Source organism: Pseudophryne corroboree, chromosome 8 (genome assembly GCF_028390025.1).
Source record: "Pseudophryne corroboree isolate aPseCor3 chromosome 8, aPseCor3.hap2, whole genome shotgun sequence".
Taxonomy (NCBI): Eukaryota; Metazoa; Chordata; class Amphibia; order Anura; family Myobatrachidae; genus Pseudophryne; species Pseudophryne corroboree.
In genome coordinates, this window is record NC_086451.1 from 264,206,741 (window position 1) to 264,227,565 (window position 20,825).

Below are 20,825 nucleotides of genomic sequence, written 5' to 3' on the forward strand. Positions count from 1 at the left end.
TGCCAGTGACTACTGACTCCTCAATTGCTTCAAAGGCCTTAGATGTTGTGAGGGCTTTGAAGATTTATGTGAAGAGTACGGCTCATCATAGTAAATCTGACTCTCTGTCCTCTATGATCCCAAGAAAATTGGGTGTCCTGCTTCAAAGCAGTCGATTTCACGCTGGATCAGGTTCACCATCCAGCATGCATATTCTACGGCAGGATTGCCGTGTCCAAAATCTGTTAAGGCCCACTCTACTCGTAAGGTGGGTTCTTCCTGGGTGGCTGGCCGGGGTGTCTCGACTGTACAGCTTTGCCGAGCAGCTACTTGGTCTGGATCGAACACGTTTGCTAAGTTTTACAAGTTCGTTACATTGGCCTCTGATGACCTCAAGTTTGGTCAAGCAGTTGTGCAGGAGCCTACGCGCTCTCCCTCCCGTTCTGGGAGCTTTGGTACATCCCCATGGTACTAAAATGGACCCCAGCATCCTCTAGGACGTAAGAGAAAATAGGATTTTGGTTACCTACTGGTAAATCCTTTTTCTCGTAGTCCGTAGAGGATGCTGGGCGCCCGTCCAGCGCTTCGTTTTCCTGCAGTGGTTATTTACTTCAGTACTGCCTGGTTCCTAGGTAAGTTCTGCGTTATTTACCGTTTCAGTACTGTTTCAGCTGTTGCTGAGTTTATCCAGCATGTTGGCCAGATTTGCCTTGTTGTGTGAGCTGGTATGAATCTCGCCACTATCTGTATATTTCCTTCTCTCGAAGTATGTGGTCTCCTCAGGCACAGTTTCTAGACTGAGTCTGGTAGGAGGGGCATAGAGGGAGGAGCCAGCCTACATTGTTAAACTCTTAAAGTGCCAATGGCTCCTGGTGGACCCATCTATACCCCATGGTACTAATATGGACCCCAGCATCCTATACGGACTACAAGAAAATAATTTAACGGTAGGTAACCAAAATCCTATTTTCCAATATTAATTCAGAGTTAGCTACTGTTAAGGAAGAACTGCAAACTCTTTAACGAACTATTGACACGTTTATGGTAACTGCTGCCGACCGCAGGCAGGCTCCCCAGCCCCCCCTGTTGATCTCTCACAAACGCACTCTCCCTCAGTTGTTACAATCTGACTCTGATTCTAAACTACCAGAGCTTGATGAGGGAGAGGCTGAGGTGGACAAGGATGATTACCTGTCCCCGGGGGTTGAAGCCCTCATTTATGCCATTAGGGAGGTGTTTAATATCCCTTATAAGGAGGAAGAGCAGGCAGATGAATTGTATTTTAATGTGAAACCAAAGTCCTTTGCAACCTTCACGGTTTCTAAAGTATTAGATACCCTGGCTATGGCAGCATGGTTAAGTCCTGACAAGAAATGTATTACCCCTAAACGTGTGTTAAATTCATTCCCTTTCCCTACAGAGGATAGGAAAGTCTGGGAGACCCCGCCGACAGTGAATACCTCTATGTCTAGGCTGTCGCGTAAGATAGTTTTACCTGTACCTGGGGCTGTTTACCTTAAAGATTTTGCTGATCGCAATATTGAAACCACTCTTAAATCAATTTTTACTGCAGCAGGTGTAGTCCAACGCCCTACCATAGTATGCGGCTGGATTTCTAGAGCCATGGTAAAATGGTCTGATGAAATTTTTAAAGGGTTGCTCACACTACCTCAAAAAGAGATAGTTACATTACTCCAACATATCCAAGATGCTGCAAACTTTATGAGTGAGACCGTTAAGGAAATTAGTATCATTAATGGCTGTATCACTGCTATGGTAGTATCGGCTCGTAGAGCCCTGTGGCTGCGTCAATGGTCAGCAGATGCTGATTCCAAAAATGGGTTGAACACCTTCCTTTTACAGGTGATGCTTTGTTTGGGGAAGAACTGAACAAGTGGATATCTCTGGCAACTACAGGTAAATCTACATATCTGCCGTCTGCTCTGCCACCTGCCAGGCGTCCCTATGCTGGGCCCTCCATGCAGTCCTTTCAGGTGGACAGATTCAGAGGCAGGGCCAGAGAGGTGCCTCCAATGCTGCTAGAGGACCTTGCGGTAGGTCCCGTAAATCAGCTGCTGCTGGACCTGCAGACCAGACCTCAGGATCCTCTTCCACGAAGCCCTCCGCGTGGCGTTTGGCCCCAGCAGCAAGGAACTTTCAGGTAGGTGCTCGCCTTCAACACTTCGCCCACATATGGGCAGAGTCCTGCTGGGATCCTTGGGTGAGGGACCACATTTCTTAGGGATACTGGCTGGAATTCCAGGAACTCCCTCCTCTCAGATTCTTCAGATCAGGCTTACCAGCTTCACCGGAAGCAAGGGTTTCCTTACAGCAGGCGGTGAAAAAACTGCTTTCTATAGAACTTACTGTTCCAGTGCCTCCTCAACTGCACACAAAGGGGTTTTACTCGTGTCTCTTTGTGGTTCCGAAGCCAGGCGGCTTGGTACGGCCGATCTTGAACCTCAAATCCCTGAACCGTATCTTCGTGTGTTCAATTCAAGATGGAATCCCTAAGAGCAGTGATAGCAAATCTGGAGGAGGGGGAGTTTCTGGTGTCCCTGGATATAAAGGATGCTTACCTACATATCCCAATTTGGCCCCCATCACCAAGCGTTCCTCCGGTTCGCGATTCTGGACCAACATTTCCAGTTTCAGACCCTACCCTTCGGTCTCTCCACAGCCCCAGGGGGTATTCACAAAGGTTTTGGTGGAGATGATGCTACAACTGCGCATGAAGGGTGTTCAAATAATTCCGTACTTGAATGATCTCCTGATAACAGAGGTGTCCAGGGAACAGCTATTGCACAGCATCGACTTGACTACTCGTTTGCTTATGGCTCACGGATGGATACTCACTTTCCAAAAATCTCACTTGGAACCATCTGAGAGAATTCAGTTCCTGGGTATGATCCTGGATACAGTGTCTCAGAAGGTTTACCTTCCCAGGGACAAGGCCTTGACTATTCAGTCTATGGTCCGGATGGTGCTGAAACCTCGTGTGGTCTCGATTCATCTTTGTATCCACTTGCTGGGCAAGATGGTGGCCTCCTACGAGGCGATACAATACGGTAGGTTTCATGCATGATGGTTTCAGCTTGATTTGTTGGACAAATGGTCGGGATCTCACCTGCACATGCATCAGCATATCACCCTATCACCAAAAGCACAGATATCCCTACTATGGTGGCTACAAGTTTCCCATCTGCTGGCGGGTTGGAGTTTCAACACCCTATCCTGGACGCTGTTGACAACAGATGCCAGCCTCCGGGGTTGGGGGGCTGTGACTCAAAGGGCGTAGTTCCAAGGGACATGGTCCTTTCAGGAATCTGCTCTTCCTATCAACTTCCTGGAAGTCAGGGCAATTTGCAATGCTCTTGTACAGGCCTCATCCCTCCTTCGGAATCAGGCCATCCAGTTGCAGTCGGACAATGCCACAACGGTGGCGTACATCAACCGGCAGGGAGGAACCAGTACCAGAGCCGCAATGCGAGAGGTGTCAAGAATACATCTCTGAGCGGAAGCCAACGCAAGAGCCATCTCAGCCGTTTACATTCCAGGAGTGGACAACTGGGAAGCAGACTTCCTAAGCAGGCACGACCTCCATCTGGGGGAATGGGGCCTCCACCCCCAGGTGTTTCAACAAATCGTTCAAAGGGGGGTTGTCCACAGATAGACCTGATGGCTTCTCGCCTCAACAAGAAGCTCAGTCGTTACTGCTCCAGAACGAGGGACCCGCAGGCGGTTGCGGTAGATGCTCTGATGACGCCATGGATTTACCACTTCGTTTACCTGTTTCCTCCGATTCCTCTAATCCCGAGAGTTCTAAACGGACTCAAAAAGAAAAGGGTTCAGGCAGTTCTCATTGCCCCGGATTGGCCACAACGGGCCTGGTATGCGGACCTCCTGCCCTGTCGTTGGAGGAACCCTGGCCTCTGCCGCCTCTCAGGTACCTTCTTCAACATGGATCCTTCATCTATCCAGACTTACAGCGACTATGTGTGATGGCCTGGAGGTTGAGAGGTTAATTTTAACCAGGAAGGGTCTTCCTTCCAAGGAGGTATCCACTATGGTTCAGGCCCGTAAGGTGGTTACCTCCAGACATTACCACCGTATTTGGAAGAAGTATGTTTCTTGGTGTGAGGGTCGAAAATTTTCTCCTGTGGCATTTCGTCTGAGCCGGTTTCTACTGTTCCTGAAAGCAGGAGTGGATAAAGGCCTCCGATTAGGCTCCATCAAGGTTCAGATCTCGGCTCTCTCTATCTTCTTTCAGAAACAACTGGCGGTACTTCCTGAAGTGCAGACCTTTCTTAAGGGGGTGTTCCACATTCAGCCACCCTCTGTTCCTCCCACTGCTCCGTGGGACCTCAATGTGGTGTAGACCTTTCTCCAGTCAGATTGGTTTGAACCCTTGTATAAGGTTGACTTAAAATACCTGACGTGAAAGACAGTCATGTTACTGGCCTTGGCTTTGGCCAGATATGTCGGAATTGGGGGCTTTGTCCTGCAAGAGCCCATACTTGGTGTTTCACGAGGATAGGGCGGAGCTCAGAACTCGCCCCCAGTTCTTGCTGAAGGTGGTATCGGCAGTCCATTGCTCGTTGGCTCAAATTGACTATTCAACAAACCTATACTTCGGCAGCTCTGCCGTGTTCTATTCAGGCCCACTCCACGAGGTCGGTGGGTTCTTCCTGGGAGGCTGCCTGTGGTGTCTCGGCCTTACAGTTGTGCCGGGCAGCTACTTGGTCTGGTGTGAACACCTTTGTTAAATTCTACAGGTTTGACACCTTGGCCAAGGATGACTTTCAGTTTGGTCAGGCGGTTTTGCAGGGGTCTCGGCACTCTCCCACCCATTCTGGGAGCTTTGGGACGTCCCCGTGGTAATCTAGTATTCCCCACTATCCACTAGGACGTAAGGGAAAATAGGAATTTAATAACCTACCGGTAATTCCTTTTCTCATAGTCTGTAGTGGATACTGGGCGCCCGCCTCAGTGCTTCGTTTCTGCTTACCTGGTTGTAGGTATTATTGGTTTGGGTTGCTGTTGCTTCCCGGTTCCATGTTAGGTTGGCGTTGCTACCCTTATGTTGTTAGCATTGCTTTCCTCTGTTCTGGTTAGCTCTGCTTCTTATTGTTGTGTGTTAGTTTGTTAGCTCACTGCTTAAAGGGGGAGATTCAAATGTTTGAAAAGTTGGTTGGATGTCTGTTTTTTCCTGTCTATTAGATAGGAAAAAACAGACTCCCAACTGACTTTTCAAACATTTGAATCTCCCCCTAAGTGTTATATCCTTCTATTAAAGTATGTCCGTCTCCTCAAGCAAAGTTTCCTAGACTGAGTCTGCTAGGAGGGGCATAGAGGGGGAGGAGCCAGCACACACTATTAGTTTCTTAAAGTGCCAGGATCCAGTGGACCCTATCTATACCCCATGGTAATCTAGTATTCCCCAATATCTACTACGGACTACGAGAAAAGGAATTACTGGTAGGTATTAAATTCCTATTTTTATTAAATTACTTTAAAAGAAACAAGCCCCATTAATCCATATAACAGCAGATAGTTCTGATTGTTGTTTCCTTAGCTGCTAGTGGAAATAAAGCATAGTTTTCTTTAGCTGCTGTTTATAAAGCATAAAGACAGCTCGTGGTCAGTTTTGCTCCCTGTAGTTTTGCCCCCTGTAGAGTTGTGCACAGTAGCTGTTGTTCCCACCAGTAGCTGTGCACCTAGTAAGAATAATAAAAAAATACTTAGCTTCCCGCCCACTGCACTCCGTCTACGCCGCCGGCGCCGATCCTCTGATCTATGGGAGAGACGTCATGACGTCTCTCCCATAGCGCTGCACAGAAAGGTCCTCTCCGCGAAGAGCAACTAGACGCTACCTCACTGCGCGTCTAGATTCCCTTCGCGGAGAGGACCTTTTCATAACCACCACCGCCATCCTAGTTAGTAGCGGCTCTTGCCACGGCGGCGGCACCCCGGGCAAAAGTCCTGCTTGCCCGTGGCAAGAGCCGCTACTGAGTAGAGTTGCCCCTTGACATACTGCCTGCTCCAGCAAAAGGTTGTTTACTTATAAACAATATCTTGTTCAAACTACAGTACATAACCCCTAATCAGAGAATTGGAGACTTCACCTGACTGCAGCAGAATCTAGGCTGTAGCTTTTTTACATGTTTATGCATCGAAACGGCAGACCATTGCCAGCCCCCAGCAGTTTTAGTGGATGAATAAAATAAAAGTTGTGTATTTTTTTTTTTTTCTTTCAAACCTCTGTATGGCATAAACCTGTTTCCCTATGTATTGTCAAGTGTCTGGGAACTCGATGCGGGATATTAAATTGCTAGCAAAAATCCCCACGGTGCGGGGTAAGACTAATTTCTCTGACGTCCTAGTGGATGCTGGGAACTCCGTAAGGACCATGGGAAATAGACGGGCTCCGCAGGAGACTGGGCACTCTATAAGAAAGATTTGGTACTATCTGGTGTGCACTGGCTCCTCCCTCTATGCTGCTTGCAGCTAGCTTGGGCTTCTTAGGCTACTGGACACCATTAGCTCCAGAGGGATCGACCGCAGGACCCGTCCTTGGTGTTCGTTCCCGGAGCCGCGCCGCCGTCCCCCTTACAGAGCCAGAAGCATGTAGATGGTCAGGAAAATCGGCGGCAGCAGACTTCAGTCTTCACCAAGGTAGCGCACAGCACTGCAGCTGTGCGCCATTGCTCCTCATACACACTTCACACTGCGGTCACTGAGGGTGCAGGGCGCTGGGGGGGGGGGGGGCGCCCTGAGCAGCAATAAAAACACCTTGGCTGGCAAAATAGCCACAATATATAGCCCCAGAGGCTATATATGTGGTAATTACCCCTGCCAGAATACAGAAAAAAGCGGGAGAAAAGTCAGCCGAAAAAGGGGCGGAGCCATCTCCCTCAGCACACCGGCGCCATTTTCTCTTCACAGTGTAGCTGGAAGACAGCTCCCCAGGCTCTCCCCTGTAGTTTTCAGGCTCAAAGGGTTAAAAAGAGAGGGGGGGCACTAAATTTAGGCGCAATATTGTTTATACAAGCAGCTATTGGGGAAAATTCACTCAGTGATAGTGTTTATCCCTACATTATATAGCGCTCCGGTGTGTGCTGGCATACTCTCTCTCTGTCTCCCCAAAGGGCTGTGTGGGGTCCTGTCCTCAGTCAGAGCATTCCCTGTGTGTGTGCGGTGTGTCGGTACGGCTGTGTCGACATGTTTGATGAGGAGGCTTATGTGGAGGCGGAGCAGATGCCGATAAATGAGATGTCGCCACCTGTGGGCCGACACCAGAGTGGATGGATAGGTGGAAGGTATTAACCGACAGTGTCAACTCCTTACATAAAAGGCTGGATGACGTAACAGCTATGGGACAGCCGGCTTCTCAGCCCGCGCCTGCCCAGGCGTCTCAAAGGCCAGCAGGGGCTTAAAAACGCCCGCTCCCTCAGATGGCAGACACAGATGTCGACACGGAGTCTGACTCCAGTGTCGACGAGGTTGAGACATATACACAATCCACTAGGAACATCCGTTACATGATCCCGGCAATAAAAAATGTGTTACACATTTCTGACATTAACCCAAGTACCACTAAAAACAAAAAAGGGTTTTATGTGTGGGGAGAAAAAGCAGGCAGTGTTTTGTTCCCCCATCAAATGAGTGAATGAAGTGTGAAAAAGCGTGGGTTCCCCCGATAAGAAACTGGTAATTTCTAAAAAGTTACTGATGGCGTACCCTTTCCCGCCAGAGGATAAGTTACGCTGGGAGATATCCCCTAGGGTGGATAAGGCGCTCACACGTTTGTCAAAAAAGGTGGCACTGCCGTCTTAGGATACGGCCACTTTGAAGGTACCTGCTGATAAATAGCAGGAGGCTATCCTGAAGTCTGTATTTACACACTCAGGTACTAGACTGAGACCTGCAGATAGTGCTGCTGCAGCGTGGTCTGTAACCCTTTCAAACAGGGATACTATTTTGCGAACATAAGACGTCGTCTTATATATGAGGGATGCACAGAGGGATATTTTGCCGGCTGGCATCCAGTATTATTGCAATGTCCATTCTGTCAGGAGGGTATTAGAGACCCGACACTGGACAGGTGATGCTGACTTTAAAAGGCACATAGAGCCTTATAAGCGTGAGGAATTGTTTGGGGATGGTCTCTGGGACCTCGTATCCACAGCAACAGCTGGGATGAAAATTTTTTACCTCAGGTTTCCTCACAGCCTAAGAAAAGCACTGTATTATCAGGTACAGTCCTTTCGGCTTCAGTAAAGCAAGCGGGTTAAAGGCGCTTCCTTTCTGCACAGAGACGAGGGAAGAGGGAAAAAGCTGCACCAGTCAGCCAGTTCCCAGAATCAAGATTCTTCCCCCGCTTCCTCTGAGTCCACCGCATGACGCAGGGGCTCCACAGGCGTAGCCAGGTACGGTGGGGGGCCGCCTCAAAAATTTCAGCGATCAGTGGGCTCGCTCACAGGTGGATCCCTGGATCCTTCAAGTAGTATCTCAGGGGTACAAGCTGGAATTCGAGGCGTCTCCCCCCCGCCGTTTCCTCAAATCTGCCTTGCCGACAACTCCCTCAGGCAGGGAGGCTGTGCTAGAGGCAATTCACAAGCTGTATTCCCAGCAGGTGATAGTCAAGGTGCCCCTACTTCAACAAGGACGGGGTTACTATTCCACACTGGTTGTGGTACCGAAACCGGACGGTTCGGTGAGACCCATTTTAAATTTGAAATCCTTGAACACATACATTAAAAAATTCAAGTTCAAGATGGAATCGCTCAGGGCGGTTATTGCAAGCCTGGAGGAGGGGGATTACATGGTATCCCTGGACATCAAGGATGCTTACCTACATGTCCCCATTTACCATCCTCATCAGGAGTACCTCAGATTTGTGGTACAGGATTGCCATTACCAATTCCAAACACTGCCGTTTGGACTGTCCACGGCACCGAGGGTCTTTACCAAGATAATGGCAGAAATGATGATACTCCTTCGAAAAAAGGGAGTTTTAATTATCCCGTACTTGGACGATCTCCTTATAAAGGCGAGGTCCAAGGAGCAGTTGTTGGTCGGAGTAGCACTATCTCGGGAAGTGCTACAACAGCACAGATGGATTCTATACATTCCAAAGTCACAGCTGGTTCCTACCACACGCCTACTGTTCCTGGGGATGGTTCTGGACACAGAACAGAAAAAAGTGTTTCTCCTGCAGGAGAAAGCCAAGGAGCTGTCATCTCTAGTCAGAGACCTCCTGAAACCAAAACAGGTATCGGTGCATCACTGCACACGAGTCCTGGGAAAAATGGTAGCTTCTTACGAAGAAAAATTCCATTCGGCAGGTTCCATACAAGAACCTTTTACTGGGACCTCTTGAACAAGTGGTCGGGATCGCATCTTCAGATGCATCGGCTGATAACCCTGTCTCCAAGGACCAGGGTATCTCTACTGTGGTGGCTGCAGAGTGCTCATCTTCAAGAGGGCCGCAGATTCGGCATACAGGACTGGGTCCTGGTAACCACGGATGCCAGCCTTCGAGGCTGGGGGGCAGTCACACAGGGAAGAAACTTCCAAGGACTTTGGTAAAGTCAGGAGTCGTCCCTACACATAAATATTCTGGAACTGAGGGCCATTTACAATGCCCTAAGTCTGGCAAGGCCTCTGCTTCAAAACCTGCCGGTACTGATCCAATCAGACAACATCACGGCAGTCGCCCATGTAAACAGACAGGGCGGCACAAGAAGCAGGATGGCGATGGCAGAAGCCACAAGGATTCTCCGATGGGCGGAAAATCACGTCTTAGCACTGTCAGCAGTGTTCATTCCGGGAGTGGACAACTGGGAAGCAGACTTCCTCAGCAGACACGACCGACACCCGGGAGAGTGGGGACTTCATCCAGAAGTCTTCCAACTGTTGGTAAACAGTTGGGAAAGGCCACAGGTGGACATGATGGCGTCTCGCCTAAACAAAAAACTAGATATTGCGCCAGGTCAAGGGACCCTCAGGCAATAGCTGTGGACGCTCTAGTGACACCGTGGGTGTACCAGTCGGTTTATGTATTCCCTCCTCTGCCTCTCATACCAAGGGTACTGAGAATAATAAGAAAACGAGGAGGAAGAACGATACTCGTGGTTCCGGATGGGCCAAGAAGAGCTTGGTACCCAGAACTTACAGAAATAATATCAGAGGACCCATGGCCTCTACCGCTCAGACAGGATCTGCTACAGCAGGGGCCCTGTCTGTTCCAAGACTTACCGCGGCTGCGTTGGACGGCATGGCGGTTGAATTCCGGATCCTAAAGCAAAAGGGCATTCCGGAGGAAGTCATTCCTACGCTGATAAAAGCCAGGAAAGAAGTAACCGCAAACCATTATCACCGTATTTGGCGAAAATATGTTGCGTGGTGTGAGGCCAGGAAGGCCCCAACAGAGGAATTTCAGCTGGGTCGTTTTCTGCACTTCCTACAGTCGGGAGTGACTATGGGCCTAAAATTGGGTTCCATTAAGGTCCAGATTTCGGCTCTGTCGATTTTCTTCCAGAAAGAACTGGCTTCACTGCCTGAAGTTCAGACTTTTGTAAAGGGAGTGCTACATATTCAGCCCCCTTTTGTGCCTCCTGTGGCACCGTGGGATCTCAACGTGGTGTTGAGTTTCCTGAAATCACATTGGTTTGAGCCACTTAAAACTGTGGATCTGAAATATCTCACGTGGAAAGTGGTCATGTTATTGGCCTTGGCTTCGGCCAGGCGTGTGTCAGAATTGGCGGCTTTGTCATGTAAAAGTCCTTATCTGATTTTCCATATGGATAGGGCAGAATTGAGGACTCGTCCCCAGTTTCTCCCTAAGGTGGTATCAGCTTTTCACTTGAACCAACCTATTGTAGTGCCTGCGGCTACTAGGGACTTGGAAGATTCCAAGTTACTGGACGTAGTCGGGGCCTTAAAAAATTATATTTCCAGGATGGCTGGAGTCAGGAAAACTGACTCGCTTCTTATCCTGTAGGCACCCAACAAAATAGGTGCTCCTGCTTCTAAGCAGACTATTGCTCGCTGAATTTGTAGCATAATTCAGCTGGAGCATTCTGCGGCTGGATTGCCGCATCCTAAATCAGTGAAAGCCCATTCCACGAGGAAGGTGGGCTCATCTTGGGCAGCTGCCCGAGGGGTCTCGGCTTTACAACTTTGCCGAGCTGCAACTTGGTCAGGGGCAAACACGTTTGCTAAATTCTACAAATTTGATACCCTGGCTGAGGAGGACCTTGAGTTCTCTCATTCGGTGCTGCAGAGTCATCCGCACTCTCCCGCCCGTTTGGGAGCTTTGGTATAATCCCCATGGTCCTTACGGAGTTCCCAGCATCCACTAGGACGTCAGAGAAAATAAGATTTTACTCACCGGTAAATCTATTTCTCGTAGTCCGTAGTGGATGCTGGGTGCCCATCCCAAGTGCGGATTGGCTGCAATACTTGTATATAGTTATTGCCTAACTAAAGGGTTATTGTTGAGCCATCTGTTGAGAGGCTCTGTTATATTTCATACTGTTAACTGGGTATAGTATCACGAGTTATACGGTGTGATTGGTGTGGCTGGTATGAGTCTTACCCGGAATTCAAAATCCTTCCTTATTGTGTCAGCTCTTCCGGGCACAGTATCCTAACTGAGGTCTGGAGGAGGGGCATAGAGGGAGGAGCTAGTGCACACCAGATAGTACCAAATCTTTCTTATAGAGTGCCCAGTCTCCTGCGGAGCCCGTCTATTCCCCATGGTCCTTACGGAGTTCCCAGCATCCACTACGGACTACGAGAAATAGATTTACCGGTGAGTAAAATCTTATTTAAATTGCCTTTTTCCCATGCCTAAAATCAGGGTTTCAGACACTGAAACCCACTAATTCCGCATAAACTGCGGAATCAATGGGTTTTCCTCATGCACAAATGCCTGATTTTTGCTATGTTATCGTGGACTGAGCTGCGAGGTTCAGTCCACCATCAGGCATTCACACATTGGGAAATTTTGGATTGCTCCGGCACGGAATTAGACGCAGGCAAACCCCGTGGCTAATTGAATATCCCCCCTTTTGAATGTGATATTCTTAATTTAATTTATTTTATTTTATTCAATTTATATTTTTAAATGTATCTTCTTGGACAAATCTGTTTTATACCTCTGAAATAGAAACAGATTAAACATATAAAGGTTATATGTTATGTATTATTTTTCCCAAATTAAAGCAGAATGGTAGGAGTATATAGCGAGACCAGGTCCCTGGGATGGATCTGTGACCATTTTTCTGCCACTGTTCTGATGTTCTGATAAGATAATGAGACTCATGTTTACTGTTGCAGTTGCTCATGAAAAGGCTGCAGATAGTGAGAGTAATGCAGTTCAGTCTTACTGCTCCTTAAAGATACAGCAACTGTGTCAGCCAACAAAAACACGCGAGAATATCAAACAATACCCAGGAACACATCCCGTAGAGCCAACGGGCATACCTCCACTGTGTCCTGTACCCCAGGAGCTGATGAATAGATTACGGCTACAAAGTATCAAGGAAGCCATGAAGCAGGTACAGTGACCGACACCGAGCTACTGCATGTATTCTGTGGTTACTAGTTAATATCATCTTTGTGCTGTCATTATATTAATCAAATGAGGGGTGGGGGGGGGGGTGGGGGGGCAGTTGAAATCTTTTATACAGTTAAACCCTGCAGTATAGAGAGCATTAGAATATTACTGGCCAATAATATTCTACTGTACATTTATAAAAAAAAAACCCAAAACCCAGTAATAGTCAAAAACATGCATTGACAGTTTTCATAAATATGTAGCAGTTGCCGTTGTTCTATGACAAGCCCCTGAACAGCAGAAGTTTTCCTGTTGCAAGTTCTATTTCTGTTCTGCTCAGTCCATGGGGCAGGGGAATGTAATATCCTGGGCCAGATTCTGAGTGAGATGCCTGCAAGGACAAAATCAGATGCTTCTAGCAATTTTTAAAAACCTCAGTGGACGCTATGTGTGTGGCCAATTCTCTTGGTTCATGAAATGATCATTTCTGAATGTCCACCGGGTGGTTACCTTGCGAAAGCATGCCAGACATCCGTATCATGGGCAAGTAGCCAGAGTTCCGTGCTAATGAGGTTAATGTATAATGAAGGGATGATTGTGTTAGACCCAGCATTGGGTAGTTGTAGGTGCCAATACTAATGATGACAGCTGCTGTCGGGGAAAGTAGTGGGCAGTGCGATTATATGCATGAGGCTGTGCTGATACTCACAGGGCAGTAGAGAGCCTGGCCGGGCCCAGGTACTTTTTGGGGGGTGTGGTCTAATCAAACGAGACGTGGCCATGCACACTTAGAAAAAATTACAGAAAAAAAATTGTACTTTAAGTGCCGCCCTGGCCACACTGCAGCCCAGCACAGAGCAGCGTGTGCTGGGCTGAGGAGAAGAGCTGCAGCTGCTGCTACCAAGTAAGGGTAGTGGTGGGGGGAGACCTGGGCCCCTATTTGGCTGCTCCATCAGGCCTGGGCCCAGATAAATAGTACCTGCGCTTACCCCCCCCCAACCCCCACCCCCTCAGCACCAGTGGACACATAAGGTGTTAAATATGACTGCTTTGGCCATTCGTACTTCTGCCCATATGCAGGAAACTTAGAATGAGGCTTTTATGTGCATCCTGTATTGCTGGTATTGTGCTCTACTAAGTGCAGTTATTGAGAGCAGCTTCATTTGCATATTGCTTTCATAAAATCCCCCATTGTATTTTAGTGTAGGGAAAATAAACAGGTTATTTTAAAGTAGTTGTCCTCTTTGAACATCCCCTTTACAAATTATTCTGCCCCCTGTGTAGCATATAGTGGGATCACCAGCTCTGTGGCGGGGACAGCTTGCAGTGCTCAGAGCAGAAACCTAGCACACTCGTCCTCTGATACAGGTAACTGGAGATGTCCCTGGAAGCCTGTCTGATGTGCTAGAAGTGAAGGGTAGAATTGTCTGATGTGCTAGAAGTGAAAGGTAGAATTAAGTAAAAGCTGTTTTCCAAAAGACACTGTTGTATGAGTCATGACCATTTTAATTATTACAATTTTTTTTTTATTAGAAATTTTGTTTAGGTTGCTCTGTTCTGTTCTGTTTTCTCTTTAGTCTGCAGAACGGGATGCATTTCATTTGTCGGCTGTCGGGATCCCTGCGGTCAGGATACCAGCGCCGGAATCCCGACAGCCGACAATGCCGCCAGCCGGAAACCCGGCACAACAAGACTTTTCTCACTGGTGGGTGTACACGACACCCATATAGTGTGAATAGATCCTGTGGCAAGTGCAGCAAGCGACCAAGCCCGCAGCATGGCGAGCGCAGCGAGTCCGCAAGGGGACTCTTTGCGCTCACCCCACTGCCGGCATTCTGGCGGGTGAGATGCCGCTGTCAGGATATTGAAAGCCAGCATCCCGTCCTCCTGTAAATCATACTGAAACTAGAGATGAGCGGGTTCGGTTCCTCGGAATCCGAACCCGCCCGAACTTCAGCTTTTTTTACACGGATCCGAGCGACTCGGATCTTCCCGCCTTGCTCGGTTAACCCGAGCGCGCCCGAACGTCATCATGACGCTGTCGGATTCTCGCGAGGCTCGGATTCTATCGCGAGACTCGGATTCTATATAAGGAGCCGCGCGTCGCCACCATTTTCACACGTGCATTGAGATTGATAGGGAGAGGACGTGGCTGGCGTCCTCTCCATTTAGATTAGAAGAGAGAGAGTGAGATTGAGACAGAGACACTTGATTTACTGGAGCTTAGGAGTACTAGAGAGTGCAGAGTTTACTAGTGACTGACCACTGACCAGTGACCACCAGTGCAGTTTTATTTAATATAATCCGTTCTCTGCCTGAAAAAAACGATACACAGTGACTCAGTCACATACCATATCTGTGCTCAGCCCAGTGTGCTGCATCATCTATGTATAATATCTGACTGTGCTCACACAGCTTAATTGTGGGGGAGACTGGGGAGCAGTTATAGGTTATAGCAGGAGCCAGGAGTACATATTATTAAAATTAAACAGTGCACACTTTTGCTGCAGGAGTGCCACTGCCAGTGTGACTGACCAGTGACCTGACCACACTGACCACCAGTATAGTATACTATATTGTGATTGCCTGAAAAAGTTAAACACTCGTCGTGTGACTTGTGTGGTGTTTTTTTATTCTATAAAAAACTCATTCTGCTGACAGACAGTGTCCAGCAGGTCCGTCATTATATTATATATACCTGTCCGGCTGCAGTAGTGATATATATATATTTTTTATATCATTATTTATCATCCAGTCGCAGCAGACACAGTACGGTAGTTCACGGCTGTAGCTACCTCTGTGTCGGCACTCGGCAGTCCATCCATAATTGTATACCACCTACCCGTGGTTTTTTTTTCTTTCTTCTTTATACATACTACATCTCATTATCATCCAGTCTATATTAGCAGCAGACACAGTACAGTACGGTAGTCCACGGCTGTAGCTACCTCTGTGTCGGCACTCGGCAGTCCATCCATAATTGTATACCACCTACCCGTGGTTTTTTTTTTCTTCTTTATACATACTACATCTCATTATCATCCAGTCTATATTAGCAGCAGACACAGTACAGTACGGTAGTCCACGGCTGTAGCTACCTCTGTGTCGGCACTCGGCAGTCCATCCATAATTGTATACCACCTACCCGTGGTTTTTTTTTCTTTCTTCTTTATACATACTACATCTCATTATCATCCAGTCTATATTAGCAGCAGACACAGTACAGTACGGTAGTCCACGGCTGTAGCTACCTCTGTGTCGGCACTCGGCAGTCCGTCCATAATTGTATACCACCTACCCGTGGTTTTTTTTTTCTTTCTTCTTTATACATACTACATCTCATTATCATCCAGTCTATATTAGCAGCAGACACAGTACAGTACGGTAGTCCACGGCTGTAGCTACCTCTGTGTCGGCACTCGGCAGTCCATCCATAATTGTATACCACCTACCCGTGGTTTTTTTTTTCTTCTTTATACATACTACATCTCATTATCATCCAGTCTATATTAGCAGCAGACACAGTACAGTACGGTAGTCCACGGCTGTAGCTACCTCTGTGTCGGCACTCGGCAGTCCATCCATAATTGTATACCACCTACCCGTGGTTTTTTTTTCTTTCTTCTTTATACATACTACATCTCATTATCATCCAGTCTATATTAGCAGCAGACACAGTACAGTACGGTAGTCCACGGCTGTAGCTACCTCTGTGTCGGCACTCGGCAGTCCGTCCATAATTGTATACCACCTACCCGTGGTTTTTTTTTCTTTCTTCTTTATACATACATACTACATCTCATTATCAACCAGTCTATATTAGCAGCAGACACAGTACAGTACGGTAGTCCACGGCTGTAGCTACCTCCTGTGTCGGCACTCGGCAGTCCATCCATAATTGTATACCACCTACCCGTGTTTTTTTTTTCTTCTTTATACATACTACATATCATTATCATCCAGTCTATATTAGCAGCAGACACAGTACAGTACGGTAGTCCACGGCTGTAGCTACCTCTGTGTCGGCACTCGGCAGTCCGTCCATAATTGTATACCACCTACCCGTGGTTTTTTTTTCTTTCTTCTTTATACATACATACTACATCTCTTTATCAACCAGTCTATATTAGCAGCAGACACAGTACGGTAGTCCACGGCTGTAGCTACCTCTGTGTCGGCACTCGGCAGTCCGTCCATAATTGTATACCACCTACCCGTGTTTTTTTTTTCTTTCTTCTTTATACATACATACTACATCTCTTTATCAACCAGTCTATATTAGCAGCAGACAGTACGGTAGTCCACGGCTGTAGCTACCTCTGTGTCGGCACTCGGCAGTCCGTCCATAATTGTATACCACCTACCCGTGGTTTTTTTTTCTTTCTTCTTTATACATACATACTACATCTCTTTATCAACCAGTCTATATTAGCAGCAGACACAGTACAGTACGGTAGTCCACGGCTGTAGCTACCTCTGTGTCGGCACTCGGCAGTCCATCCATAATTGTATACTAGTATCCATCCATCTCCATTGTTTACCTGAGGTGCCTTTTAGTTGTGCCTATTAAAATATGGAGAGCAAAAATGTTGAGGTTCCAAAATTAGGGAAAGATCAAGATCCACTTCCACCTCGTGCTGAAGCTGCTGCCACTAGTCATGGCCGAGACGATGAAATGCCAGCAACGTCGTCTGCCAAGGCCGATGCCCAATGTCATAGTACAGAGCATGTCAAATCCAAAACACCAAATATCAGTAAAAAAAAAGGACTCCAAAACCTAAAATAAAATTGTTGGAGGAGAAGCGTAAACTTGCCAATATGCCATTTACCACACAGAGTGGCAAGGAACGGCTGAGGCCCTGGCCTATGTTCATGGCTAGTGGTTCAGCTTCACATGAGGATGGAAGCACTCAGCCTCTCGCTAGAAAAATGAAAAGACTCAAGCTGGAAAAAGCACAGCAAAGAACTGTGCGTTCTTCGAAATCCCAAATCCACAAGGAGAGTCCAATTGTGTCGGTTGCGATGCCTGACCTTCCCAACACTGGACGTGAAGAGCATGCGCCTTCCACCATTTGCACGCCCCCTGCAAGTGCTGGAAGGAGCACCCGCAGTCCAGTTCCTGATAGTCAGATTGAAGATGTCAGTGTTGAAGTACACCAGGATGAGGAGGATATGGGTGTTGCTGGCGCTGGGGAGGAAATTGACCAGGAGGATTCTGATGGTGAGGTGGTTTGTTTAAGTCAGTCACCCGGGGAGACACCTGTTGTCCGTGGGAGGAATATGGCCGTTGACATGCCTGGTGAAAATACCAAAAAAATCAGCTCTTCGGTGTGGAAGTATTTCACCAGAAATGCGGACAACATTTGTCAAGCCGTGTGTTCCCTTTGTCAAGCTGTAATAAGTAGGGGTAAGGACGTTAACCACCTCGGAACATCCTCCCTTATACGTCACCTGCAGCGCATTCATAATAAGTCAGTGACAAGTTCAAAAACTTTGGCCGACAGCGGAAGCAGTCCACTGACCAGTAAATCCCTTCCTCTTGTAACCAAGCTCACGCAAACCACCCCACCAACTCCCTCAGTGTCAATTTCCTCCTTCCCCAGGAATGCCAATAGTCCTGCAGGCCATGTCACTGGCAATTCTGATGATTCCTCTCCTGCCTGGGATTCCTCCGATGCATCCTTGCGTGTAACGCCTACTGCTGCTGGCGCTGCTGTTGTTGCTGCTGGGAGTCGATGGTCATCCCAGAGGGGGGAAGTCGTAAGCCCACTTGTACTACTTCCAGTAAGCAATTGACTGTTCAACAGTCCTTTGCGAGGAAGATGAAATATCACAGCAGTCATCCTGCTGCAAAGCGGATAACTGAGGCCTTGACAACTATGTTGGTGTTAGACGTGCGTCCGGTATCCGCCGTTAGTTCACAGGGAACTAGACAATTTATTGAGGCTGTGTGCCCCCGTTACCAAATACCATCTAGGTTCCACTTCTCTAGGCAGGCGATACCGAGAATGTACACGGACGTCAGAAAAAGACTCACCAGTGTCCTAAAAAATGCAGTTGTACCCAATGTCCACTTAACCACGGACATGTGGACAAGTGGAGCAGGGCAGGGTCAGGACTATATGACTGAGACAGCCCACTGGGTAGATGTATGGACTCCCGCCGCAAGAACAGCAGCGGCGGCACCAGTAGCAGCATCTCGCAAACGCCAACTCTTTCCTAGGCAGGCTACGCTTTGTATCACAGGTTTCCAGAATACGCACACAGCTGAAAACCTCTTACGGCAACTGATGAAGATCATCGCGGAATGGCTTACCCCAATTGGACTCTCCTGTGGATTTGTGGCATCGGACAACGCCAGCAATATTGTGTGTGCATTAAATATGGGCAAATTCCAGCACGTCCCATGTTTTGCACATACCTTGAATTTGGTGGTGCAGAATTTTTTAAAAAACGACAGGGGCGTGCAAGAGATGCTGTCGGTGGCCAGAAGAATTGTGGGACACTTTCGGCGTACAGGCACCACGTACAGAAGACTGGAGCACCACCAAAAACTACTGAACCTGCCCTGCCATCATCTGAAGCAAGAAGTGGTAACGAGGTGGAATTCAACCCTCTATATGCTTCAGAGGTTGGAGGAGCAGCAAAAGGCCATTCAAGCCTATACAATTGAGCACGATATAGGAGGTGGAATGCACCTGTCTCAAGCGCAGTGGAGAATGATTTCAACGTTGTGCAAGGTTCTGATGCCCTTTGAACTTGCCACACGTGAAGTCAGTTCAGACACTGCCAGCCTGAGTCAGGTCATTCCCCTCATCAGGCTTTTGCAGAAGAAGCTGGAGACATTGAAGGAGGAGCTAACACGGAGCGATTCCGCTAGGCATGTGGGACTTGTGGATGGAGCCCTTAATTCGCTTAACAAGGATTCACGGGTGGTCAATCTGTTGAAATCAGAGCACTACATTTTGGCCACCATGCTCGATCCTAGATTTAAAGCCTACCTTGGATCTCTCTTTCCGGCAGACACAAGTCTGCTGGGGTTGAAAGACCTGCTGGTGAGAAAATTGTCAAGTCAAGCGGAACGCGACCTGTCAACATCTCCTCCTTCACATTCTCCCGCAACTGGGGGTGCGAGGAAAAGGCTCAGAATTCCGAGCCCACCCGCTGGCGGTGATGCAGGGCAGTCTGGAGCGACTGCTGATGCTGACATCTGGTCCGGACTGAAGGACCTGACAACGATTACGGACATGTCGTCTACTGTCACTGCATATGATTCTCTCAACATTGAAAGAATGGTGGAGGATTATATGAGTGACCGCATCCAAGTAGGCACGTCACACAGTCCGTACTTATACTGGCAGGAAAAAGAGGCAATTTGGAGGCCCTTGCACAAACTGGCTTTATTCTACCTAAGTTGCCCTCCCACAAGTGTGTACTCCGAAAGAGTGTTTAGTGCCGCCGCTCACCTTGTCAGCAATCGGCGTACGAGGTTACATCCAGAAAATGTGGAGAAGATGATGTTCATTAAAATGAATTATAATCAATTCCTCCGCGGAGACATTGACCAGCAGCAATTGCCTCCACAAAGTACACAGGGAGCTGAGATGGTGGATTCCAGTGGGGACGAATTGATAATCTGTGAGGAGGGGGATGTACACGGTGATATATCGGAGGATGATGATGAGGTGGACATCTTGCCTCTGTAGAGCCAGTTTGTGCAAGGAGAGATTAATTGCTTCTTTTTTGGGGGGGGTCCAAACCAACCCGTCATATCAGTCACAGTCGTGTGGCAGACCCTGTCACTGAAATGATGGGTTGGTTAAAGTGTGCATGTCCTGTTTTGTTTATACAACATAAGGGTGGGTGGGAGGGCCCAAGGACAATTCCATCTTGCACCTCTTTTTTCTTTTATTTTTCTTTGCGTCGTGTGCTGTTTGGGGAGGGTTTTTTGGAAGGGCCATCCTGCGTGACACTGCAGTGCCACTCCTAGATGGGCCCGGTGTTTGTGTCGGCCACTAGGGTCGCTTATCTTACTCACACAGTCAGCTACCTCATTGCGCCTCTTTTTTTCTTTGCGTCATGTGCTGTTTGGGGAGGGTTTTTTGGAAGGGACATCCTGCGTGACACTGCAGTGCCACTCCTAGATGGGCCCGGTGTTTGTGTCGGCCACTAGGGTCGCTTATCTTACTCACACAGTCAGCTACCTCATTGCGCCTCTTTTTTTCTTTGCGTCATGTGCTGTTTGGGGAGGGTTTTTTGGAAGGGACATCCTGCGTGACAC

At 48.0% G+C, this 20,825-nt stretch overlaps 1 protein-coding gene across 2 annotated transcripts in view; it reads left to right on the top strand.

Moving 5' to 3' along the window:
* C8H8orf48 (chromosome 8 C8orf48 homolog) overlaps window positions 1-20,825 on the top strand; it is a 180,752-nt gene that overhangs the window by 152,243 nt on the left and 7,684 nt on the right. For both annotated transcript variants that reach the window (XM_063937218.1, XM_063937217.1), the window contains one exon: window positions 12,325-12,545. In XM_063937218.1, the coding sequence (XP_063793288.1) occupies window positions 12,325-12,545 (221 nt within the window). The remainder of the gene's footprint in view (window positions 1-12,324; window positions 12,546-20,825) is intronic.